Source organism: Pseudorasbora parva, chromosome 24, assembly GCF_024679245.1.
Source record: "Pseudorasbora parva isolate DD20220531a chromosome 24, ASM2467924v1, whole genome shotgun sequence".
NCBI classification, from domain to species: domain Eukaryota; kingdom Metazoa; phylum Chordata; class Actinopteri; order Cypriniformes; family Gobionidae; genus Pseudorasbora; species Pseudorasbora parva.
Genome location: NC_090195.1, coordinates 4,846,955 through 4,873,562, shown reverse-complemented (window position 1 = coordinate 4,873,562; position 26,608 = coordinate 4,846,955). Strand labels below are relative to the sequence as shown.

The following is a 26,608-nucleotide window of genomic DNA, read 5'->3' as shown; positions in this document are numbered from 1 at the left end:
GTTTTCTATCTCGCTCTATCTATATCTCTATCTATCTATCTATCTAATCTAAAAATCTTAATAAAAACAGCTCACTCAGCGCTTGTGTTCTGCTGATGACTTTATATAAGTCAGTGATGTGGATGTTTTTTATACATCTGCCTATTTTATTTCTAGTCATGGCAGTGCTGGTCACGTGTGTGCATTATTGATGCTCGGATTCGTGGAATTAATCTCTTGTGAAAGGGGGAATATTAATATTCAAATGAAATCTCCACTACGCATGGGGAAGCATTAGCATCTGAGCTGGAATTACACAATGTTTGGAATGATGCTGATGTGATCAACTTAATCAAATCATGTCGTGATCTGCTTGCCAGAGAAATTGACTGAGAAATTTTTAGTTAAATATCTTTATATAGTTGTGGCACATTCTATACTGAAATTTGCGTTTTTTTGTGCTGTCCGATTTGGTAAATGTGAGGTTTTGCTCTTCAGATTAGCTCTAAAATGTTTCTGTATATATTTCTTATAAATATTTGTCCAAAATAATCATTAAATTATGAGAAAGTTATTTTAAAAATATCAGTGTCAACTGTGTTACTCCCAATAAAAACCCCTATAAATCAGCAATGGTTTGTTCTAAAGTCACACGGCCAACATCATGTGATGTCATTAATTTTTTGAAGGGAAATTTGAAGACAGTGTGGTAAGTAATAACTTCTCTTCAATATATGATCTATATTGTTATTGGACAGTCAACTGTGTTATTATCAACATGTTCTTGTGAACTTGAGTCCTATGTTATGTTTATAAAAGTGTTGTGAAAGAATTTAAATCTAAATTTAAAATTAAAAGTTAATTAAGGTCACCTACTAACTAGTCCAAGGCCAGCAGTTTGCACAAGGCCCTAAAATGGCCGAAATGTCAACTGTGTTACCCATTAACAGTAACAATTGACAAGGATTCACATGGTTGACAATGTTGGCAATTCTATTTAAATTTACTTAATTGCTTGTATTTACATTTTTTTAATTTAAAAAAAGTTATAATTTAAAAAAAAAGTTTTCTCTTTTCCTTCTAATGTGTCCTGTCAACAGTGTTACTCCTGTCAACTGTGTTATGTGTGGTTTTTAAGACATAAATCTTTAAAATGTGAAATAAAGCGTCAGAAAAATAGATAAGGATATCTCTGGAGATGAAAATCTTGGGTAAGGATGGTGAATAATACTAAATAGTTATAAATTCAGGATACTGTGGATTTATGACACAGCATTTTTCTGCAATACATTTGACAAAATAATAAATTGAATGTTAATTTTCAATAACATATTTAAAAAGTCATTAGAGCTTAAGCTTGCCAAAAATTATTTTAGCACATTATGGGCATATATTATTCAACCTAGTTTATTGATCAAAAAAGAATATTGATTTCCTGACTTTTTGGCTGACATGAAATGTACGCCATAATATAGAATGACTCCGCTACAGGTGTGACTCAGCTACATAAGTATCACTGGTACCGATACAGTATTGTGTTCATTCATAATTAAAATCTAAAGAAATAACCACATTTTCATAAATACGTAGATGTAAGTGAAAACAGACAAGATTTTCCTCTGTATACTTTATTAATGAGAATTAATTCTCATTAATAAAGTATACAGGTTATTGCTATTAATCAAATATAATCAGTGTGAACAAAATCCATGCCAAAGTAGAAGCTGCATGAAGTGGCATTTAGAAATGTACACTGACAGTTAAAAGCAGCTCAGAGCAACAGCACATTGTTGTGAGATTATAAAACTCCGAGCATGAAACCGCCAGTAGGTGGCAGCAAGTGATAAATCACGGAATAATTTATTCAACCGATTCATTAAAAACGTCTGATTCGGAAAGAATGGCTCAGTGAATCATAATCGATTCGCCCATTTTGTTCAAAAACACAGATTGACTCAAATGATCTATTAGAACTATTTTAATTGGTGAAATAGAGTGAAAACATCAATACTGACAATGTTGTGTCTAAAATGTCCTTTAATATTAACCCTTAGTTTAATGAACTATTGTAGGTCTATAAAATCTATTCAAATTTAATATTGAAAACAGCACTCTTGCCTGAACTATATATAGGCCTTGCCTAGCCTAAATATAAAAAAAACAAGAACTCATACTGAAGCATTTTTGCCCCCATATCTTAAAATGTCCAACTCTGGCTGGAGGGCTGTACAAGGTTACATGTACATTGACGCTTTAGTATCGCGACATTACCGTAGTACCGGTATACCGCGCAAGACTAGAGTACGTGAAGTAAAAAAAAATTATATATATATATATATATATATATATATATATATATATATATATATATATATATATATATATATATATATATATATAACAGAAATGTAATATTTTATACTGCAATGAGATACACAAATTCTACTCAAAGTTGCCTTATTAATTTCAATACATTTAAAGTAGCCCATGCCCCCTCTGTATGGATAGAAAATTGTTATATTAGGGCCAGGACAGAACTTGAAAACAGGACATGTCCTGGGAAAACAGTACGTTTGGTCACCCTAAGCTCTAAGAGGCTCTAGTAGTGTGTGTGTGTGTGTGTGTGACTCTGTTACAACTAACACAGTCATGTAGCCATGAACTAGTCCAACTTACAGCTAACAGCTAAAACATTAGCACTAACAACTTGGATGACAAATATCTACACAGACACACAATACATATAATTTAAATTTGATGTGTTTAACTACAAAACAGAAATTCCTGTAACAAAAATAAAAAAAGTTACTTTCTTACGCCAAAATAGTTATTTTACTCTAACTTCTATGTCTGCCACCTAAATTTCTATTTTTAATGCAATTTATTTGGAGCATTTGTTGTTTTTGATTACATTTAATTTTAAATTACTAGATTATATAAATAAATAATAAATAAATTGTAATTTAAGCACATTCACATTCTTTAACTTAAATTATAAATAACTCAATTTCATCCATAACCCTGTTAATTCAGCTCAGAATATCTCACAATGGATGTCTCTCCGTCAACCTCTCATGGGAAAAAATAACATCATAATATTTCTATACGGTGCAAATGAACTGTTCCTCTGGGTCCTAAAGTCAGTTTCTCTTCAGTAGGCATTTAGATCTTCAGATACTCATGTAGACAATTTTTTTGTTTGTTTGTTTAAGTTACAGCTTTTTTAGGTTTTTCCGTGTGCTGAAGCATTCCTCGCATTCATTCCTATGGGTCAAATTGACCCGTAAGGGCAGGGTGTGTTACTTTTTTACCATTTTAACCACAAACCTCAGTGAATCCAGTACATGTTTTGTACATTTGTGGTTCAAGTGGGACAAAAGTCCTTGGGTCTTGGACCGCTCTGATGAACACTTCATTTAAAAAAAAAAAAAAAAAAAGTTTTGGGTAAAAATGACCTGAGGGAAGGATGAAGGTTAAATTGATTGGATTTTAATTACCAAAAACTATTTTATTTTATTTTATTTTATTTTATTTAAATGACCAAAACTAGAAATTGTTCAATTATTTTTAACAACACTGTCCCTAATAGCATGCTTTCTCCAAAACGACAGTAAGAAGCACACAGACACAAAAGTATTTGTTAAAAATGCATTTATCTCTTAAATGTGTGTGAATGTGTGTTGCTACATTCAGCTACTTGGATTTTATAGTGATATGAGATTTTGCAGTACAGGTTTATATATTACTACTTACCAAAACACAAAAATGTGTTTAGCATTTTCAAAAATGACATACAAATGCATCTATTGTTACCTTACAGGATATATAATAGTGTTTGTCCTTATATCAAAATGTGCAAGGTGTCATTTAAACGCAGACAGAAAAGCTCTTTCCTTTTACAGTCCAGCCAGTAAAAAAAATACACTAACACATTTCTTTACAGCAAGGACATATTAACTGATACCTCTGAAATATTGTATTTAAGAATAGCAGTAGTGCAATAAAAACTATAGAGTGATTGTACCAGGTGGACAGTGAGTCAGTGACGTGACCATTTCCTTTTGATCCCTGAGATTTGGTGCAATTCTTCAGTCTCCGAATCCATGAAGATCAAAAACAAAGTATCCCAGTGTTTATTCCAGGCACCAGAAGTGGACATGCTCTTCACGTGCGGCTTGCGTGCTTCAGCTCGTCGGTGCGCGTGAAGAGATCAAGCTCAAGGAATGTTCTAGAAAGAACTGATATTTCTCAAAACACGGGAGCTCTAGATGATCATATTCTAGAGCCGCGCTCCTGTAGGATCTGAGGGAAAACAGCAGAGGATTTACATAATACAACTAAATATCACTAATCTGGAATGAGTTACTGTCACGAATGCCCTGCAACACAACGCCTCTGTTTGGGACAACACTTTCACCGTTTCTGAAGAATTACGGTATGTACACTACAGTGCTAAAGTTTGGGGTCAGTAAGATTTACCTTACGTCTCTTCTGCTCACCAAGGCTGCATTTATTTGACCAAAAATACAGTAAAATCAGTAATATTGTGAAATATTACCATTTAAAAGAATGTGTTTCTATTGTAATATTTAAAATGTAATTTATTCCTGTGATCAAAGCTGAATATTCATCATCATTACTCCAGTCTTCAGTGTCACATGATCCTTCAGAAATCATTCTGATATGATGATTTGCTGCTCAAAAAACATTTCTGATTGTCTTCACTGTCCCGTTTGATCAGGTCTTTGCTAAATAAAAGTATTAAAAGCCTAGCTGACCCCAAACTTTTGAATGGTGGTGTACACTAATGTGCATAAAACCAAAAATAATCTGTTTCGACTCTTCCTTAAAATATTACTCTTACAATCTATGCAGTATATATTACTACGCATCATGTGTGCATAGTTTGCAGATTTTCTGTATGGAATGAAGTACTACATTATAGGGCACATGATTATTTTGTATCCCACAATGCAATGTGATTGACATCATTTTCCAATTTCATTCTTCAAATGAACCAGAAGTATTATGAGTCACAGTTTTAAACTTTTATACACAAAATTATGAATTAGAAATGATTTCTTTTTTTATTGGAAATACAAAAATATTTCCTAAATGATGCTTATATGCAATTTATGCAACATGTATCACTTTATAAATATGTAAATCAAACGTTAAAATAAAAATTAACACACTAATAGATTATTTAGAAATTAAAAAAATATAAAGCTATAAAATAGATCTCTAAAATAATGACTCACAGAATTCAACATAAACATAATGAGCTCTGTGACCAATGTAATAAGGTCATCTGTTTCAAATACTATTTTTAGGCAGTATTCAGTGTATACTGCGTGAAATGGAGCGAGCCGTATCCTAGTAATCCATTTGAAACACAGTCAAACACACACACACACACACACACACACACACACACACACACACACGCTGCTTACCTTGGCTTTCTCACTGGGCTGGCTGTTGCTGCTATACGATTGGTTGTGCAGTTCCTTAGAAACAACACACAAGAACTCTGCCTGATCCTCGCTACCATAGTTATAGGAGGAGCCGATACTGACCAACTACATAAAACATGAACGAGAGACAGAAATGGAGAGATGAGAAACTCCTCATTTAATAAATGATTAAAGCAACAGTCCACCCAAAAATGCAAACTATGTCACGATGAGTCACTGAAAACATAACTTGCAAATCTCATGTTTGAGACTTGCTTGTATTAAAATGCAGGTTGACATCGGTGACAATTTGGTGTCATTTTAAATATTACCTACAATTTGTGATTTCCACTTATATCACACTTTTATGACGCTTTTTGGAGCTTGACAGCATCCGCTCTCATTCACTTTCACTGTACAGTGTGAATGTTCAGCACAATATCTAGATATAAAAAGTACAGGTTTAGAACAACATGAGGGAGAGAAAATGATGACAGAATTGACATTTTTGGATGGATTATCATTTTAAGGCAAGACATACTGGCAAAATTATTGTTCCAAGCAACTGAGACTAGTGGGAAGAATAGCAATGTTTATATTATTGCACTTTATCTATTTGTACATATAGATATGAATACATAAAAAAAAAGCTGTATTCTTAAAATTAGTTTTTGAGAACACAGAGGGGTTTGTTTCATATCATTTCACTGATTAAATATAACACTTCACTCTTAAAACAAGTTGAAAATATTTTGAAAATATACTATTTGTATATTTCTTGTGTGATAAAGAGATTTAAAAAACCCTCTGTAAAACATTGAACATTAGTGTCAAAATATTAGGAAGATTTTATAAAGATGTAGAAAGTTATTTCATTGTTATACAACATCTTTATTTTCATCCATTTGACGTCACAATAATTGCTTTCTTATTTTCTAAACGTCAACCCGATTTAAAAATCAAAATAACTTTGAAAAGCATGCTCGTTTTAAAGGTGCAGTGTGTAGGATTTATGAGGATCTATTGACAGAAATGCAATATAATATCCATAACTGTTTTCATTAGTGTATAAACACCTTACATAATGAACCGTTATATTTTTATAACCTTAGAATGATCCCTTGCTATCTACACACACCGCCGGTCCCCGTACAGTAAAGTCGCCATTTTGCGCTGCCATGTTTCTACAGTAGCCCTATAGGGCAAACTTCTCTACAGAGCGCTAGTCACTCTCTGCTCTCTCAGACGACAATATTTTTGTCCTGTGTCAGCCACCGTAGCTCCTCTATGTGCTCTGAAAGGGAGGGGTGAGCGGTTGCAATTCACAACCTCACCACTAGATGCCGCTAAAATGTACACCCTGCACCTTTAATGATAAATTCAAATGAAACAAGATTTCTGAACCAGGCTTTATCCAATGTATTCCAATGTGTGTGCACATTATATAATTCGACAATTTGCATATGCATACATTATATTAAATGGTTGCAGTTCTTAAAAAAATCATTCAATTGGGGAAGTATGTTGATATCCGTAACATTTTTACCCTTTTCACCAGGGGGTCTTGCCTTAAAATATAACATGGTGCACTTAAATACTCAACATGCTTGGGAACACATTCAATTCATCCGTTGTTAAAAACAAACATGCAGAACGAAAGCACCGACATCCATGCAGTCACATGCTGGACAACCACATTCACTGTGACCATTGCAATGAAAACCAAAACTGCGACGACATGCAGCGGTTAGTGGGAGGACAGGGGATTGTTGGACACACCTCTCCACTGTGGGCGGGGTGAGTTTGGCTTGACTCCTCCCCCTTCACCTCCCGAGACACAATCAGGAAAAACTCTGACTTCTGGGCCCGCCCATAACCTACACTGACAAGCTGCAACAACCAATCAGAGCGTAAGGCAGGGCCTGCATCACACACCGCAGGTCAGCTGAACCGGCGGGAGCGATTCTGATTGTTGTGGAGCTGGAACGATCAGACGAACTAATGCCGGGTTTGATTTACCTGCTCAAACTTCCACCCGTCTGACATGGTCGAGACCATCTGCGTAAGTTCTTCCTCTTGACACTGCAGCACTCGGTAAACATGCTTGACTGGTGTCTAAAGACAGAAAACATGTCAAACATCTGTTCTTCATTTACATGCAAATTAAGAAAACCCTATTTACGTACATGTAAATTGATTTAATTTAAATATATGCTTGAAGGCACATATGAATTTGCATACTGCCAGAATTAAACTTATGAAAAAAGATATCATTTCTAGTGAATTGTGAGTTCCAGCTCCCTTACGTGCGTTGTCTTAGCTTCTCTTTCACTGATCTTTTCTTTGATGAGTTTTATTAATGATGTGATGTTGTAGAACTCCGCCTCTTCAAGAGCTCCTGAGATACACATGCAAATAGGACGAACGTTACAGAGCAACAATCACAGTCTCCATCGTGTCATTTTGACAGTGGGCATGTGTCATACCTTCCTCCGTCAGGTTCTTGTTGAGGACCAACTTTCCATGTCTCAGATAATTCAGTACAGGCCCGAAATACATGGGATCCCTGTCAATTAAATATGCCCCCGTCTCATCCTACAGTATAAATTAGAGGACAGAGAAAAAAATAAAAAGATGTCATCAACCACATTGCAACGTCCTGCAAACACCCACACCCCAGTAGCTGAGAACACATTAAGGCCCGTTCACACCAAGAACGATTATTATATGAAAGTGGAGGCCAGCTAGTAGTTGCTGTGCGAGTAAACCTCATTCCTCTGATGTCAAGAAACACTAGCAACTGACACTAGAGGTAGCAGCAATTTACCTCCTTGTTGGAACATCTGACTCGTGTCCTGCTTAGAGCGGGGCATTTCAAATGGGAGGGGTCACAGAGGCTTGTTTCCGACATAGAATAGTTTTTTTTTTTTTTTTAAGATAATTGGACTTTTGAATAAAAGGCTTTTTATCTCACAATTAAAAAAAAATTATTTGCAGAATTGCTTGTTATAAAGTCGCAGTTGCAAAATATGAAGTCAAAATTGTGAGTTTTCTGACTTTACACCGCTCAATTCTGACTTTACACCTCGCAGTTTTCTGACTTTACAACGCGCAATTCTGACTTTACACCTCGCAGTTTTCTGACTTTACAACACGCAATTCTGACTTTACAACGTGCAATTCTGACTTTACACCTCGCAGTTTTCTGACTTTACACCTCGCAGTTTTCTGACTTTACACCTCGCAGTTTTCTGACTTTACACCTCGCAGTTTTTTGACTTTACACCTCGCAGTTTTCTGACTTTACACCTCGCAGTTTTCTGACTTTACACCGCGCAATTCTGACTTTACACTGCGCAATTCTGACTTTACACCGCGCAATTCTGACTTTACAACGCGCAATTCTGACTTTACACCGCGCAATTCTGACTTTACACTGCGCAATTCTGACTTTACACCGCGCAATTCTGATTTTACAACGCGCAATTCTGACTTTACACCGCGCAATTCTGACTTTACAACGTGCAATTCTGACTTTACACCTCGCAGTTTTCTGACTTTACACCACGCAATTCTGACTTTACACCGCGCAATTCTGACTTTACACCGCGCAATTCTGACTTTACACCGCGCAATTCTGACTTTACACCGCGCAATTCTGACTTCACACCGAGCAATTCTGACTTTACACCGCGCAATTCTGACTTTACACCGCGCAATTCTGACTTTACACCGCGCAATTCTGACTTTACAACGTGCAATTCTGACTTTACACCTCGCAGTTTTCTGACTTTACACCACGCAATTCTGACTTTACACCGCGCAATTCTGACTTTACACCGCGCAATTCTGACTTTACACCGCGCAATTCTGACTTCACACCGAGCAATTCTGACTTTACACCGCGCAATTCTAGCTTTCTAACTCAACTTTAAAATGTTTTATTCCGTTGAGAAAACAAGCTTCCATGAAATTGGCATCCACACCAGTGGACGGCGTCATTCTGTTTAATCTTAGCGCGTGATTGTCTGTCACTTTAAATGCTCGAGCTCCTTCCAGCATGATGATTCTGATTGGCTGACAATGTTTTCATCGTTCATCAAATAGATAAAATCGTTCTGAAAGTGATTCCAATTATGTCGTTTCAATGCACCTTTATAGTTATAGATGTGGTGTGAATTTTGCTATTGTTTAATGTTGAGAACGATTTTTAGAACTATCTTTATCGTTATCATCCTTGGTGTGACCTGGCCTTTAGAATTCAGAGCAAAAATAGTTGCTATACCAACTTAGTAACCTCATGCCCGCAAATTTTGACAGAAAATGTGAAAATCAGATGGTTTTTACTTTACTTTGCGTGCAACCAGCGAACGCTAAGAGAGACGAGAGCCATTAGAGGAAAGTGAGTTTAAACATTAATGAGTGGTGCGCGTGCGTGTGGGACTTGGCATCTGTTTTTAATGGCATGCAGGCCACATTCATAAAAAAATAAACATACGTTATGCATGCAGACCCACACCCGCACACAATATTCTGTTCAAGCTTTAACCGGGACGCTTCCAGATGCAAAATAGACCTGGAACAGTGTGTGTGAGGCTGAAATCAGCCTTTTATAAAATCTGGGGCACAAACAGTGTGGAGTGATTTCCCAGAGCCTTAGAGACTCCTGCTCTTTACAGGGTTAAAGCCCCTAGAGAGCAGGATTATTCTGGATTAGGGTTATTTTGAGATTACCGTCTGAGATTTGAGAGATGAGAGGAGGTGAGACAGCCGGAGCTGCGAGAGCATAACACTGTTGTTCAAATGGCAAAAATTAAGTATTGTATTTGTTAGTCAAATTATCTCATTTAAGTGTGCACTTCAACTACTCATTATATGATAGGATTTAAAGAGGAAGCGTGTAAAGAAAGTCCACGAGTGGTTTAGTCCATTTCTTTCTGAAGAGAAACTTCAATTTAGGCTTTTATTCACATACAGTATAAACATTAATCAACAGTTGTGGTAAACAGAAGCTCAAGCATGTTCACTTGATGTGACCAATGAGGTTCATTCTCGTGTTACGCAGCACGTTTGAGCTTCAGCGAGAATTAAATTCATAAGTGTACTAACCCTTTAAACGTTTCTCTTGCTTAGTCCAAAATAAATCTGCAGTGGTAGTGTTGACATGGTAAAAGTCAAGTCTAACTTTGTAATTACGAGTTCTGTGATCATGTAAACGCTTTTTAAAAGGTATGAACGCAGCAAGCGCCACAAACAGCACAAATAGCTCCACCCCCAAACTCATGCAATTGGTTGAGACAATAAACAGCAATGTTTTGAAACAGTCTGTGACTACACTGTTTACAAAGAACCATAGAAATGTGTTTACTTAATTATCTCTGGATATTAGGAGATAATTAGAAGAAAGCATTTTAAAAATTCAAAACTACTTAAGCTTTAATGATGAATCCAAATAGTACAGATTTCATAAACATGCAGACTGTAGAAAATGGTTATATTACAATATCTTTATTTTGATCCATTAGACGTTGTTAATTACTTTTTCTACTCAGTTTTCAAAATTTAAACCAGATTTTAACATAAAAACAAACACTTTGAAAAGCATTAGCTTTAATTATAAATTCAAATAGGCAGTTATATTTAATAATAATTTATACTGTATATTATTTCATCCTTATAACATCTTTATTTTACTCCATGTCACAATAATGCTATTTCTACTCTTAGAAATATATTTTAAGATAATATTTTTCCATGAATTTTCCATTTTTTTTTCTTCTTAATAAATTCAAAGTGGTTAGATAATATGCAATGACTTTACAACTATGTTTTTACGTTAGCACCGCTTTTATTTTATGCTGAAAAAACTTGATTCAGTCATATCAAATAATACTAAGATACTAATCTTAGACATACAACCAATTAATGCACAGTTTTTGGGTTAGCAGACAAAATATTTGGCCTTCACTTGAAACCTCCAGCTTGCATTCGACACACATCTGACCCATGTAAAGTAAACTTCCACCCTGATCTCTTGACACAGCTCAGGTGTCATAAGCGGGATTGTGTCCAGATTACAAGGCAAAACTGGGGCAGATGTGCTGATGATGTCATCGACATGGCCACCCCATGGGTGCCACAATCTGCCTGCACGTCTTCCCAGCCATTAACACTCGTGGGGAAGAACAGTAGAGACTTTGTTCTGGGACTGGGAGAGGAGGGTGGGGCGGACGGTAAAAGTGTGTTTGTTCGAGTCCATCCGACAGGAAAACAACTCTAGACAAAAACAGCCATCTGGACAACCCCCAAATTACCATAGAAACAATACAAATAACTCCATACAACAATATAAGCGATTATAAACTGGACAGAAGCGAAATAACAGCTGCATGACCCATTTTAAAGCATCTCCTCAAAACGGAGCAGAAATGGATCTTTTGTCTAGTGAATAATTTAAAAACTGAGCATGTATGCATGCTTAATGTCAAATTAAGTATTTTTAAGATGCAATCATTTCCGTTTTAAACCACATGGTTTAGATTTTTTTTTTTCATTATAGGTGCACTTCTACGGTTACAATAATGGGTCTGTTCGAATAGGCCTTTTTTGCAATTTAATTAAATGTCAATATAACGGTATTGCGTATTAAAGAGTATCATTTTACAGACTTCTGCACTGTCCAACCCACTTTTCCCCATCCTGTCTTCATAAATAGGCTAACTGATGGATTAACTAAATAAATAAATGGCCTGTCTTAGATGCTAAGTTGATTGTCTCTAAATGAAATTAATCAAATTGTTGTTACCTTATCAGAGTCGAGGTCTGGCTCCGCTTGGCTCAGTCGGAACAGGAACGATTTGGGGTCCCGGCAGAGAGTCTGTCTGGTGGTCAGAAAATACGTGCCGCCGACGTTCAGACGGACCCACTTGGAGGATCTGTGGTTGAAGGTCTGTGCTGGAGCCGCGCGCCGACAGTCGTGGCCGCTGATCTCGCCGTGACTCTCGGCCATCCTGCGCTCGCTGCTCTGCTGGAATGAAGGGCGGCCGCGCGACTCTCCAATAACCAAGTTTAACCAACTGACGCGCGAGGAGCGCGCCGCACTGACGCGCCGAGAACACCCCTTAGTTTTGTTTTTAGGCGTATGACAGAGAAGACATGGGCTGTGTGGTGTTTTTTCCGATATCTAAATCCACTGTTTAGCGTACTGAATTTCTAGTGATTCGAAAAGGAATCATTCTTTTGAACCGATACTTTTAAGTGAATCGACCGAAGCGTTTTTGGGATCACTCATCATCTGTAAAATACTTTGTTTACCAGTAGAATCATTAGACGGGAACAATATTAATACAATTACTGATAATTATTAATAAATCAATTTAAAAATAATAATAATATTAACATTATTGAAGGGGTTAGAAATTTTCTAACAATAAACAACGTTTAAAAGCAATTTATGAGTGCAAATAAAAAAAATACAACAAAATGAACGCAAAATGCAGCGCGGAGTTGTGAACTTGGTTGTGAAGAGGTTAAAATGAACCGTCTGAAGTATCCAAACAAACCGATTCGATACAAAGAATATGATTTCTCAACACTATTCGAAAATAATGTCTGAATATAGTTTGATTTGGAACGTGGCTGTTTTAATGCATGATGAGGAGCTTATCTGAACAGTGCTTGCAATACTTCATTGGTCATGATGCATGTGATCCTAAAAAAATGCCCATTAGGTTGAGGCTATAAAAGTCCATATATTTTAGACGGAACAAATGTGATTCCATGAGTTCACTACAGAGGGCGACAAATTCAGATTTCCATACTGGTATGGATCTTAACGATCTTACCTGGGTGGGATATATTAGGCAGCAAGTGAAAATTTCATCCTTAAAGTTTATGTATTAGAAGCAGGAAAAATGGGCAAGTGTAAGGATGAGAGTGAGATTAACATGGCCCAAGTGTTATGGCTAGACGACTGGGTCAGAGCATCTCTAAACCGCCAGCTCTTGTGGGCTGTTCACGGTCTGCAGTGGTCAGTATCTATCAAAAGAGCTCCAAGGAAGGAACAGCGGTAAATTGTCAACAGGGTCACGGGGGGGCCAAGGCTCATTGATGCACGTTGGGAGCGAAGACCGGCCTGTGTGGTCCGATCAAACAGACGAGCTACTGGAGCTCAAATGGCTCAAGAAGTTAATGCTGGTTCTGATATAAAGGTGTCAGAATACAGAGTGCATGGCAGTTTGTTGTGTATGGGGTTGCATAGCCAGTGGCTAATAGCCACAGAGCAGTCAGGGACAGGGTGCCCATGCTGACCCCCATCTAATGCTAAAAATGGCAAAAGTGCGCATGTGAACATCAGAACTGGACCACGGAGCAATGGAAGGTGGTGGCCTGGTCTGATGAATCACGTTTTCTTCAACTGGCTGTGTGTGTCGCTTACCAGGAGAACACATGGCACCAGGATGCACTATGGGACGAAGGCGAGCCGGCAGAGGCAGTGTGATGCTTTGGGCAATGTTCTGCTGGGAAACCTTGGGTCCTGCCATCATGTGGATGTTACTTTGACATGTACCACCTACCTCAGCATTGTGTCAGATCAAGCACACCCTTTCATGGAAACGATATACTGGTGGCTGTGGCTCTTCCAGCAGGATAATGTGTCCTGCCACAAGCACAAATGCTTCAGGAATGGTTAGAGGAGCACAAGTTTGAGGTGTTGACTTGGCCTCCAGATTCTCCAGATCTCAATCTTGCAACTTACAGGATTTAAAGGACCTGCTGCTAACATCTAGGTGCCAGATACCACAGCACACCTTCAGAGGTTTAGTGGAGTCCATGACTCAACAGGTCAGGGCTGTTTTGGCAGCAAAATGGAGACAAACACAATATTATATATATATATATGCCTTTGACTGTCAGGGGAACATTTTAAAACAAAATAAATACAATAAAAAAAAAACAAAGACTGTTTGTTGGCCTAAAACCCTACATGCTTTATTTCAGTTCTAGGTTTTGCCGAGCGCAAAAGGTCGACAAGAAGAATACACACATTGCCTACACGCACAAGGCCCCCCCACGCACACACACACATCATATCTCACACAGACACACATGCGCGCACACACACAGACATGTGGGGCCGTGCGCATACAGGCATTAAATTATCAGAAATGAGCCAATCACTGCGCAAATAGAAAATGTATATGATATAGTAAGAAAACAAAAGCAGTAAAATATCATAGTTTACAATAATTCTTCACATTCAAAGGCTTTACATATTCAATACATACACAGCAAGGCCCTGGAACATGACTTCAATCCAAATATGCTTTCATATATTAGAATTTAAATAACACAGAAGCCAGGCCAGAACGGAGCGGCCCAATAACCTTATACAAGAATAAAAATACAAAACCTGGATCCTAGAGTCACCTCTTTACTCACCTCCCATTTGCAATATTACATCAACTGTACATCACAGTCATCTGTTACCGATCAGGAAGACGCACACACGCACACACTCAGTCTGTCGGTCTCACTCACTCCATGGACTTCCTGTTAAAAACGGCCAAATGAGAGGAGCCAAACACACGCACACGATCAGATTGCCCCTCCGTCACAAGCCTCGAATCAGCAATGCATACCGTCACAATGCAAGCGCTTTAAAGGAAAACAGCTAAACTCAGTCGTGCTTTCAGCATAGGGCCGGGGCGACAAATTACCCATGTGGCTTTTGTGGCGGTGTGGTGCCATCTCCTGGTACGATTTGAAGCTTTATTCGTAACGTTAACATGCTGAGAAGAGATTCGACACCACATCCTCCAATCGGAATCAGCAAGACCAGCTACTGTAGCCAATAAGGGTAAAAGGACCCGCCTTAATTCTAAACGCAGACTAAAGCAACACACACTACCAAGCGTTTAGGCGTTTCAATGTAAGGAGATGTGTGTGTTTGAATCGAGCGAGAAAGAAGGAGAATGTGTGCACTTGTTCCGCAACAGGCGGGTGGAGATTGCACGATTCGAAAGTTTTTGTTACCTGCATCCCTTCAAACCGATGGAAAGACTGTCTAAACCTGTCATAAAGGTTTTCTATGGCTTGCCTGCCGACATGACGACTACGACCTTGCTGCTTTTGGTTGTAAAGACTCCACCCTCTGCACGTGAAACAACTGAATTTGAACAGAAAAAGTGCCTGGGAGTGACGGACTGATATATGAAGAGACAGAAAGACAATATATAGCTGGAGAGGCATCTCTACAGGGGCGTGTCCCCGTCCTGTGATTGGTTGGAGAGCTGTGGGGGGCGTGGCCAAAGGGAGGAGCACTGTAGTCCTATAGGCTGGGGCTCTGGTGTTTGTGGTAGATCTTCCTCCAAACTTCCTGTATCTTCTTGCACCATTTATCAGCGTTGCCGCTTGGGTCCATTAGATAGTACGTCCGGTTTGGCTATGTGAACAAAGCAGCGTCATTAAACATCCGATTTAATCCATGCAGAAGTAGCATTATAAGATAACTGGGACTGCATTTACCGTGTGGACAAAGAAGGTTTTAAAGTTCTTTGCTTCAGGCCGTAGTTCCAGTGACCATGGAATCTCCCCTTTCAGGACTTTATTGACTGGATCCACATAGTACAAGTGAGGACCCTCAGTTAGTAGCAACTGCCTCCTCCGTGCGAACAGACCCTACACACGTACACAAATGGAAAAACACAATGAAACACAAAAAAAGTCAACTTTTAATAAAGTAAGGTTATAAAACAGTTCCTGTCCTGGAACTTCCAACAGTGTTTGTTTTACTAAAAAGTATCAGTTCTTAAGATTCAGGAATTGGTTTGATTCACTAAAAACAACTGATTCATGCGAGTCATTCAGGCAGGAATTGGCTATACTGGTAGTTCTGCATGGTTTTGATTCACTAAAAAGAACTAAATCAGAGTAATTTGTTCGGGTATTGGATTAAGTATGAATCGAATTAAAGGCCCGTTCACACCAAGGACCACAATTATACCGATAAAGATATAGTTCTACATTTATAATAGCAGAATCAACACCACAACAATCATTGGAATCCCTTTCAGAAACATTTTTAGTTTACTTCAGGACAATTATTTAATTTACTTAATTCGTTACATTTATATAGCGCTTTTTCTAGGCGCTCAAAGTGCTTTACATAGAAGTGGGGAATCGTCTCAACCACCACCAATGTGCAGCATCCACCTGGATGATGCGACGGCAGTCATTTGAGCCAGAGCGCTCACCACAGACCAGCTGATTGGAGAGGAGACCAAGTGATGAAGCCAATCGGGAGAGGGGGGTGATTTAGGAGGCCACGATGGACAGGGGCCAGTGGGCAAATTTGGCCAGGATGTCGGGGTTACACCCCTACTCTTTATCGAAGGACATCCTTTGATATTTTTATATCTGTATTTTTAACAACCACAGAGAGTAAGGACCTCGGTTTAACGTCTTATCCGAAGGACGGTGCTCTTTGACAGTACAGTGTCCCCATCACTATACTGGGGTGTTAGGACCCACACAGACCACAGGGTGAGCACCCCCTGCTGGCCTCACTAACACCTCTACCAGCAGCTTTTCCCAGTTAATCTCCCATCAGGTACTGGCCAGGCTCAGCCCTGCTTAGCTTAAGTGGGAACTTGGGAATTGGATGGACTGCATTGATTCATGGAAAATAACTAAATCATAAAAGACATTTGTTCAGAAACTGGAATGACTAAACTGGCTGCACAGTTTTGATTTACTAAAAACAACTGTAATATATTGATCATAAAGTCAGGAACTGGATGGTACTATGTGGCTTTAATTCCCAAAAAGGAAGCAAATTAATTTATTCAGAAGCTGAATGGAATACAAAGCACCACGAGAACTATTCGAAAGCATGCAGAGCCGTCTGTTCTCTAATGGCTACACACACCACACATGTCAAGAGTCATTTGTTCAGCAATTGAATGGAATACTCTGGTCGTATAGTTTTGATTCACTAAAAAGTAACAAGTCTGAAGAGTCATTCGTTCATGAATTGAATGGAAAACAAAACGCATACTCTTAACACATGAACAGATTACTAACAGTTACTCACTTTGCGTTTGTCCACTGGGCCCATTTTTAAGATGAGGTTATTCTCCACAAACTGGTGCCTGGTAAAAAACAACAAGAGACAGAAAAGTTACAGAAAGCATGCACGGATAGAAAGTCACATTAAAAGTCGGTGTGCATTTGTGTACCATGGGTTTGCAGCACTCTGCTTGTCCAGTAGGATGCGTTTCTCCTCGTCGCTGTACTGTAGGTCGAGCTCCATGCTATTACTGTCCAGCTCATGAATATGAATAAACTGATCCACACTAGGGGAGGGGTTATACGTCGGAGGACTCGTCTCTGCTGTAAAGGGAACTAACGGGGCAGGGCCAGGCTGTGCAACCTGCATACAACTGAACTGGCTCAGGAGATCATCATACTGGAAATGAAAGAGAAAAGGAGATTAAGAATGATCTAAATTACACATTTTCTGAAGACCTGCACGAGTCGTTTGAGTTGACTCACATTTCCATAGCAGTCCTCGTCATCCTCAGACATGGCTGGAAGATACGCCGTTAGTTTGGGTGGAGTTTGCAAATGTACACCGTCCCAGCCAACTGTTTCAAAAAAAGGGTGGGACTTCAGCGGTCCGTAGCCACCCATCTCATCACAGCCAATCCGTTTGCACGGATCCAGTGACTGTAAAAACAAAACACCAATGAGCACACAGCAGATCCTCACCCACACTATGAATAGAAAAACAAACATTTATGATTAAATAAGGCTGACCAGAAGTTGTTCCACTAGGTCCTTAGCTTTGGGGAAAAATTTCTCAGGAAACTCATACTCGAGTTTTATAATCTTCTGGAATATTAGATACTCATTCCTGTGATGGAGTAAAAGAAAACAACCATTAGTAATTGAAGGTTTAAGCTTCTTCATGGACAGGGTTGTTAAAGATGGATTATGGAAAACGCTGAAAAATATGCATTATAAAACTGAAAGCTAATACTTTTTTGACAGTAGTCTCACATCTTGCTCAGTCACAAGTGTCTCATTTTTAAGATGACGTTAAAATATAAATACTGTGACTTTAACAGAAACATCTCTGTATTGCTTCTTCAATGATTACACTCACCCAGCTCTGAATGGCGGCAAACCAGCAACAAGCTGGTAGATGATGCATCCTAATGCCCATAGATCCGAACTGCCACAAGAAATAAGATTTAAGACAAACACACAATTAAGCCAACTAACAGTCAGAAATAAACCTTTAGCTAAAAATGCAAAACTTTTGTGCTAAACATGGTGAATCTTTTATATATATAAAAAAAAGCAAGTTGATGTATGCCAAATACACTCCTTACAGGATTCGAATACGTTTAGGAAAGTTTTTGAGTATGACCCTGAATGACTTCATAAGGGCCGGAATTGCTTGTATGGGCACTTCTCCCAGATGAGTGTGTGCGAAAATCAACCAGAGCGAGAGCACACCTATCAACGAGCTTCGTTCGGGTTACAGAAGCCATCGGCTGTCATTTTGTTTTTGGACCATGATATCAACAGTGTAACTAAAGAAGTGTGTTTCTAGTTGTGAGGGAAAGACAACGGTGTTCAGCTTCCCAAATCACCCAGCGTTAAGAGAACAGTTGATGCAGTTTGTTTTTCCGGCGCAGCAATGGAGTTCTGCAAGTGTGTGTGTTTGTTCCCGGTCATGAGTGGAAACTGCGTCAAATGTCTGTGTTTTGTTGGCAATCGGCACATGAGTGCATATAATGGGAGCTACACAAACGTATAGTGAATCAAAAGTTATCCAGGGATAATTTAATGATGTGTTGTGTGTGTGTGACTCAAGCCCCCGCCAACTGCACAAGCGCGGGTGTTTCCGTAAAGAGTCGGTACAGTGGTACATGTTTTACATAAATATAATAAAACTAAAAACTCTTTAAAGATATGAAAGATGTAACACTACTCTATAGGTACTCAAGATTAACATGACTGGCCGAAACTGTGTGTGTTATTGGGAATTGGGAATTACTGAACAATGCAATGCACTCTTCTGCATTCAGAAGAGGAGCTACTAAATAAATGCAACAAACTAACATGAAGCATCTCTGAATTAGGCCCGTTTCATTACGACAGAAGCATTACAACTGCACTCCATGAAATATTCATCAGTCGTGTTTACCTCTTGCAGGCAGATTTCTCAGTCAGTAATTCCGGAGAGACATACTGAGCCGTACCAACAAATGAGTTTGCTCTTGCTGCGGGGAGAAACATCAGAATGGCACTTCATAAAAGCACTATCATAAGAGGATAGTTGAGCAGGAGCGGTTTACACTGTAAGAGGATGATTGTTATGTGGTGAATGTGTTTTACCCTGTTTGCTGTCAGAGGACAGTTGTTTGGCCGTGCCAAAGTCTGTTATTTGAATGTGCATCTCTTCACTGAGCAGAATATTCTCTGGCTTTAGATCTCTGTAACAAAGCCACAGTGACGCAAATAACTCAATGTCAGGATATATATAAAGAAAATGGACAAATAAAACTATACACAGGAACCCTAAAATATAAACCTACTAACCTGTGTATGATGCCCTTCTGATGCAAGTACTCAAGAGCACAAACTATCTCAGCGGAGTAGAACCGTGTGCAGGTCTCGTCAAACGAGCCGATTTTTCGAATGTATTTCAGCAGTTCGCCATTTTTAGCATAGCTCAATCCAAAATCTGACAGTATATTCAGGAAACCATTCGAATTAAATTCAGTCAAAATTAGCTTTGTGTAATTTATCAATATTAACCAAACCAAATTGGTCAACATTCTGGTTATTTATTTATAAATTATTATTGCCATATACACACTGATGAGCCAAAACATTATGACCGGTCATAGGTGAAGCGAATATTTCCTAATAAAGCTAGATTAGATGGTAAGCAACCATTCACTTCTTGTAATCTACGTGTTGTGTTGGATGCAGGAGAAATGGACAGGAATTAAAGATCCGAGCGACTTTGACAAGCAACAAATTGCAATGACAAGGTGACTGGGTCAGAGTATCTCCGAAACAAGAAAGTGGTGAGAATTGGCCAACAAACCGACAACAGGTTGTTGGGCGCCCAAGATTCATCGGCGCACAAGGGCAAAGAAGGATATCCTGTCTGGTCAGAGAATATCTACTGTGGCACAAGTCAGACAATATTTTAATAATGGTTATGGGAGGAATTTGTCAACACGCAATGCCCATAATGACCCCTGTCCTAACATTTTTGCAGACCAGGCTCACCACTTTACATGAAGAGATGAAGGTGTTGCACTGTCCTCCAAATCGCCCAGATCTCAATCCAATTGTGCATCAGTGGGATATGCTGGACCAACAAGTCTGATCCATGGTGACTCCACCTTGCAACTTACAGGATTGGAAGGATCTGCTGCTAACATCTTGGTGCCAGATACACCTTCAGGAGTCTTGTAGAGTCCATGCCTTGGCGGGTCGGTGCTGTTTTGGCAGCGTGCGCTATATAAGGCAGGTGGTCAATTTTTTTTTAGTATATATTAGGGGTGTAAAGATAAATCAATATAGCGATATTGGGATATAAAAATATGTATTGTTGAAGAAAGACCATATGATATAGAGTTAGACCACTACTTTGCCTTTATGACATTTTTTAGATCTTTTAATTTTTGGACTTTAAATATATTTTTTTTTAAATCTTCATTTGTGTTCAGAAGTTCAACGAAAATCTTATAGGTTTGAAATGACATGAAGGCGAGTACATGACAGAATTTATATTTTGGGTGGATTAAACTTTATAAATACAGTAAGCCGAGCCCTGAAAAAAACTAATCCAAATCCGAGTCTTCTGAAGAGACACGATGACTTTATATGATGAGCAGTTTTACATCATGCGTGTGAAGGATACACAGCTTCTCTTCATCCTGAAAGGTGAAGTAGAGCTTGACGAAAAATGGATGATCCAGGTGTGACATGATGTCTCTTTCTCTCTTAACATATTGCGCTTTATTCTCCTTCATTATGTGGCGCTTTTCCAGAATCTTAACTGTTGAAACAAAAACACTTTTCAGTACATGCTCCCATCCAGTAGTTTGTCAAATGTAATACTGATAAATCGAATGCATATGACCGGTCTGATAATATAACGACTTACTTGCATATTCCTTCCCCGTTGAGTGTTCCTTTGCTAGGACAACCTGCAAGAGGCACAGATGGCAAAGGTACATTAAATTAATACTACTATATGAGGTTAGGGCTGGGCGATATGTCCCAAAAAAATTATAACTAAATAATTTCCATATCGGGTCGATATCGATAAATATCACGATAAATGTAAAATCTTTATTTCTTTAAAGTTTAAAGGCATATTTTTGCTCCTGAGTGAAATATGTAGAAAACAGACAGTTAAATGTGGTCGTAAACTATCTTTTATTGTCAAAACATGACAAACACTTCCCAAACAGGTGACCAATTTATTAAAACCAAGGTAGATTTATTGATTAAAATCTTATTTGTGGTCTGCATTTTTTTACTCTACACTGTATATCAATAATATCATTAGTAGTGATATTAGTATTAGTAGTAAAACACTAAAAACGCAAACGGGCAAAAAAAAAAAAAAAAAGGTTCACTGTGCATCTCTCTCTCTAACCGACACACACATCTCACCGACACACACACCTCACCGACACACACACCTCACCGACAGTGGGCTGGTCGCGTGAGGAGGGAGAGAGCAAAGTTCAGTATTTGCGGATCTCCAGTAAGGGCTGTCTAGTCTATTTTATTCATTTTTAAGTCGGATGACATTAATTCTCTTTTGATACAGGCGATGCTGAGTCATTAATACATCACCAAAGACAAACAATTATGATAGCGATCATGTACAAGTCCGATGTTTTAGTGATTATAGTTTGGTACAGTTAGCGTTAGCTTGTTGTAAGTCACCCACCACAACTAACAAGGTAATAAGCCTGTGTGTGAATGTAGTTAATGTAGATTTACTGCTGTGTTTGGCTCAATGTTATATGGAAGAACTTCGAAGAAGCAGGATAATTTAATAATTAAATAATTCCGTGTGGTGAACGTGAACCTATGATAAGCAGTCCACGTACGTCGCTGTTTTATGTCGAATGGATCGCCAAAATATCTCCAAACCACTGAAGTTGAGCGAACTAACTTGTCAGCGATATCGGTGTCCTCCGAGCTGGTCGTGAGCTCTGAGTTTTCTTCACTATCGCTCATTTTTCTCACTCCCCTTCACTCCGATCCTCAAGCCTGTCAGTCACTGACTGTAAACAGCAGCGCGTGCAGCACCCAGAAGCCCGGTCTCCAATACGCATGCACAGCATTACGCATACCGCGCAAGCATTATATCGAGAATTTATCGAACTGTTGATATCGTAATTATATCATGATAATTATCGTTATTGCTTTATCGCCCAGCCCTATATGAGGTACATCAGATGTGCGTGACATTAAGTGAATGAGCGTGTCGTACAGTAGAGAAGGAGCCTTCTCCCAATATTTTGCCGAAACGGAAATCCTCGGGTCTCTTCTTGCGAGGCTGGGTCGGCTGGGGGGGTATAGCCTGTCCGTCCATGCTGCTGCCGTGGAGACGGGGCGTGTCCTGCTGGCCTCTTACCATGGATGGACAGGAGATGAGAACAGAGGAGTGGAGGGATGCAACATCATACTGATGAGAAAAAGACAGGACAGTTACTCACATTACTGAACTACTGCCTCTGATGTAATTATTGCATGGCTTGTTCTATGTAATACTAAAATTATTGATTAACCATTATGCGCTCACTTAAAACACAAACGATTACATGTCAAGTTGATAAATGAAAACATGCAAGTTCAAGAGCATCCAAACCGTTCTCACAATATACAATTACATTAAATCAACTTCAATGTGTAAATAACACTGATTATTCATAATTACAACGGATATTGTTGTGAAATTATTAAAAAGAGAACTAATATGCACTACAAATCTATGTGCACTGCCTTTCTCTCAACTGTTGAACCTAGTTACTAGTTTCCTGTCACTTGTAACGGATGCTTTCGAAACACTGCTTCAAAATCTTTACAAACCTTGTTTCAAAACAGTGATTCGGAGCATGCATCAAACTACCAAAGCCACGTGTTTTCAGTAAACGAGGCTTCGCTATGCACTCATTCAATCCCATAATGCACCGCATTTACAGGTGTACAACTGATGTACATTTAACGGCTAGAAAATACCCATAATGCATTGTAAGGGTCGTGCCAAATGAATTCCCACGACTCGCCAAAGGGCACCTTTTAAAAGCGACAGCACTCAGTGTTCACCGAATTCGCTCACTCGCTTTGATTCACTCCTTCAAGTGGACTATATTAGTGTATAGTAGAGGGTATAGGGGCGGATTTCGGGCGATCTCAGTGAATCTGCATGATTCATGGCTTCAGAGATTGCTTTGGTTTCATCTGATCAGCTTTATACAATTTGTAGACATTTAAATGAGGCATAATTAAAAGGAATAATCATAGTTAATGGTCTCTTAATGGCCTGTTTAGCTGAGCCATTTATAGAACAAAACAAGCTCTATAAATTGATAAAAGAACATTGTATACAGACACTAAATTTGTAATGCTATTAGTTAAACGCATTTGATTGATTATACTTTCAATGGGTTTGTAAAAGCTGTTTGTGCATGTTTGGCTCTGTTTTGACCAGCAGGGGACACCTGCCTGTGGCGATTCGAAACAGTGAATCATTTGACTCGAATCTTTGAAAAGCATCGTTTCTCACATCTCTACCTGTAACTGCAACTCACATTATTCATAATCAGCATTCCTACAATAACGAACTTCAAACCGCATCTATAAAACATGAGTCATCCAAAACCTTCAGACAAATCTCCAACAATAATCCTGTTAACTACACTTTGCAACCTCTGCACAACAATATTAATTCATACTCAATACACTTAACGAGACGTACGAAACAACAATAATATTAACAAAAGACATAAAGGCAAGTTACTTTGCAGGATTTACATCTTGATAAATTTATACTAGATATATACCAAGTTTAATATGCGGCGCCTGAAAAAGGCCCACCAGTGAGCCTGATAGTTCACCAATCATATTCATGAGGGTATTGTCTTAGTCTAGTGATCTATGTGACTCTATACATAATAATAATTGGCTGTCAAATGCACATGAAAAGATGAAACCTTAAAAACCTCTAAGCCACTTTTATAGGCCGCAACTTTTGAGTCTGTTCATTTCAGTGGAAATAACATGCCTAACTAAGTCATTGATAATATAAACATGTTAATAAGCAGCTATCGACATATTGTACTACTAATTACACCTTACTTACGGTCTAAAACGATAAACTGACAGCAAACAGAAAAGCAAATGAGGCAAAAACAACCTGAGGCGACTTATGCTAGAAGCGCGACTGACTCAGAAACGGTGTTGTAGTTTGCCAGAGATTTAACATTAAGAACAAGCCCTTGATGTTTTTAAACTAAATCTTAGAAATAAGGTTGATTTGGGGAAATTGAGAGTATGTTTAAGACAGCTAGAAGCAAAACCCCACGTCGTGAGTTAGCGGTCAGGCTAACGGCTAAGAAAACAAGCAACTTCATTTGTTGATAGAATTAGCTCGCAGCGCTAACACACAACAATATGAGCATCTATCTGAAATGCTCCTTTAAAAATATCAACATCGGGCCCAATAATTCATTCAGAAATCCCTGTATAAATTACGATAAGAAACAAAAGTTGACACTTCCTGGTTAATAGACCTGTGCTTGTTTTGTGGACTAGCGGGCTAAGGAGGCTAAATGCTAAGCAAAAGACTCGGGTCGCGAGCGTCCCGCGCCACCCCCCAAAAAACGCCGTTACAAGCAGCGCGCGCAACGCGGCGCGAGGCGGCTTCGAGCCCGCGTTCCCAAAACACTGGCGGTACTCACGATCTGACTCGTGGCTCTTGCCATGGAAGTTTTCCGCGGGTAATTTATTTGGGATTAAATAATTGTGGAGACTGGAGTCATGGCCGCCCTCTCTGCGCCTTCGCTAGTTCGCTTCACGACTGTGACGTCACGCCGCCACAACAACATTACTGCAGTCGAGAGGAATAAAAAAAAAATACCGCGCGCCCCCAAACGGCGAATCCCCAAAATTCCATGTATATCCACCTTTTCCTACGCCCCATGACGCTTTGCGCGAATTATGGGTGTAAAATAGTCAGTGAAAAGTTCGCTCTTTGAGCGCAATAAAGTATTTTCAAAAACTGGGTACAATGAGAAGACGTTATTCCACTCACCCTTCAACCATGAAACATTAAACTTACATTTAAAAGTGTAAAAGCATTAACACATTACTAATAACCCCCGATTGTTTCCGCAGCATTATTTTGGACGTTATAAATACCACTGTGCATGTCTGTAGTATGTACTTTGCCTTAATCAAACATTTTAATTAACTGCAACATTGATATATATATATATATATATATATATATATATATATATATATATATATATATATATATATATATATATATATATATATATATATATATATATATATATATATAAATTACGCGATTACTAATGCAAATGTCTGAGATCAACGATTAAAGTGCTACTATTAAAAATACACATTTTTGATATCAATAATTCATAGTGACTATGTTAATCTCTGATATCATGAATGTGCCAATTTAAATATCTGATTACTCTCCTAATTATTTGTATCAGAAATACATTTTCAGATATCAGAAATAACAAATGTAACATGTTGAAATACATTTACAGATATCAAGAATGAACATTTAAACTACTGAAAATTGAGTTATTGATATGAGGATTTGATATAATGCATTTCTATCTACTAGTAAGACATGCATAGCTAATACATGTAACTGGAATTTCAAGCAAGAAAACAATTCTTGATATCAGCAATTACACTTGAATGGCAGCCTATGATGACATTTACCTAGTAAAAATACAACTACACATATCAAGAATTATAGTTTTTACTAGTTGAAATGTAATTATTAATATCAAGAATTCGTATTTCTGCGAGTGATGAAATGGATTTGAAAAAAGTGAAACTCAAATTAGCAA

General features: G+C 38.4%; 2 protein-coding genes across 3 annotated transcripts; both read right to left on the bottom strand.

The window, feature by feature from the left end:
- Positions 1-3,613: 3,613 nt before the first annotated feature.
- kctd5b (potassium channel tetramerization domain containing 5b) lies at positions 3,614-12,655 on the bottom strand. 2 transcript variants are annotated; one of them, XM_067434635.1, is made up of 7 exons: positions 12,241-12,655; positions 7,922-8,030; positions 7,742-7,833; positions 7,455-7,550; positions 7,215-7,325; positions 5,436-5,561; positions 3,614-4,281 (listed from the first exon to the last, which is right to left on the bottom strand). In XM_067434635.1, the coding sequence occupies exons 1-7, from the start codon at positions 12,442-12,444 to the stop codon at positions 4,252-4,254; spliced, it is 768 nt and encodes a 255-aa protein (XP_067290736.1). In that variant the 5' UTR covers positions 12,445-12,655; the 3' UTR covers positions 3,614-4,251. The 2 variants fall into 2 exon arrangements, with proteins under 2 accessions (XP_067290736.1, XP_067290737.1); XM_067434636.1 differs by lacking the exon at positions 7,215-7,325.
- A 1,743-nt stretch (positions 12,656-14,398) lies between these two features.
- Positions 14,399-25,609, bottom strand: pdpk1b (3-phosphoinositide dependent protein kinase 1b). Its single transcript, XM_067434832.1, has 14 exons — positions 25,451-25,609; positions 22,981-23,175; positions 21,634-21,676; positions 21,388-21,525; positions 20,049-20,193; positions 19,845-19,942; positions 19,654-19,729; positions 18,604-18,672; positions 18,255-18,351; positions 17,991-18,164; positions 17,675-17,904; positions 17,530-17,587; positions 15,963-16,115; positions 14,399-15,879 (listed from the first exon to the last, which is right to left on the bottom strand). Exons 1-14 carry the CDS (start codon positions 25,472-25,474, stop codon positions 15,766-15,768), a joined length of 1,614 nt encoding a protein of 537 aa, XP_067290933.1. The 5' UTR covers positions 25,475-25,609; the 3' UTR covers positions 14,399-15,765.
- Positions 25,610-26,608: the final 999 nt, after the last annotated feature.

Bases quoted from the DNA above. Each gene is read 5' to 3' on its own strand.
- kctd5b (XM_067434635.1), bottom strand. From the start codon at position 12,444: ATGGCCGAGAGTCACGGCGAGATCAGCGGCCACGACTGTCGGCGCGCG. The intron at 8,031-12,240 runs GTAACAACAATT...TTTATACTGTAG, and splicing joins CAGACCTCGACTCTGATAAG to GATGAGACGGGGGCATATTT. The intron at 7,551-7,741 runs GTAAGGGAGCTG...TTCTGTCTTTAG, and splicing joins GAGAAGCTAAGACAACGCAC to ACACCAGTCAAGCATGTTTA.
- pdpk1b (XM_067434832.1), bottom strand. From the start codon at position 25,474: ATGGCAAGAGCCACGAGTCAGATC. The intron at 21,677-22,980 runs GTACGACACGCT...TGCCTCTTGCAG, and splicing joins GAGAAGGCTCCTTCTCTACT to GTTGTCCTAGCAAAGGAACA. The intron at 20,194-21,387 runs GTATCCTTCACA...ATATACTGTCAG, and splicing joins TCAGGATGAAGAGAAGCTGT to ATTTTGGATTGAGCTATGCT.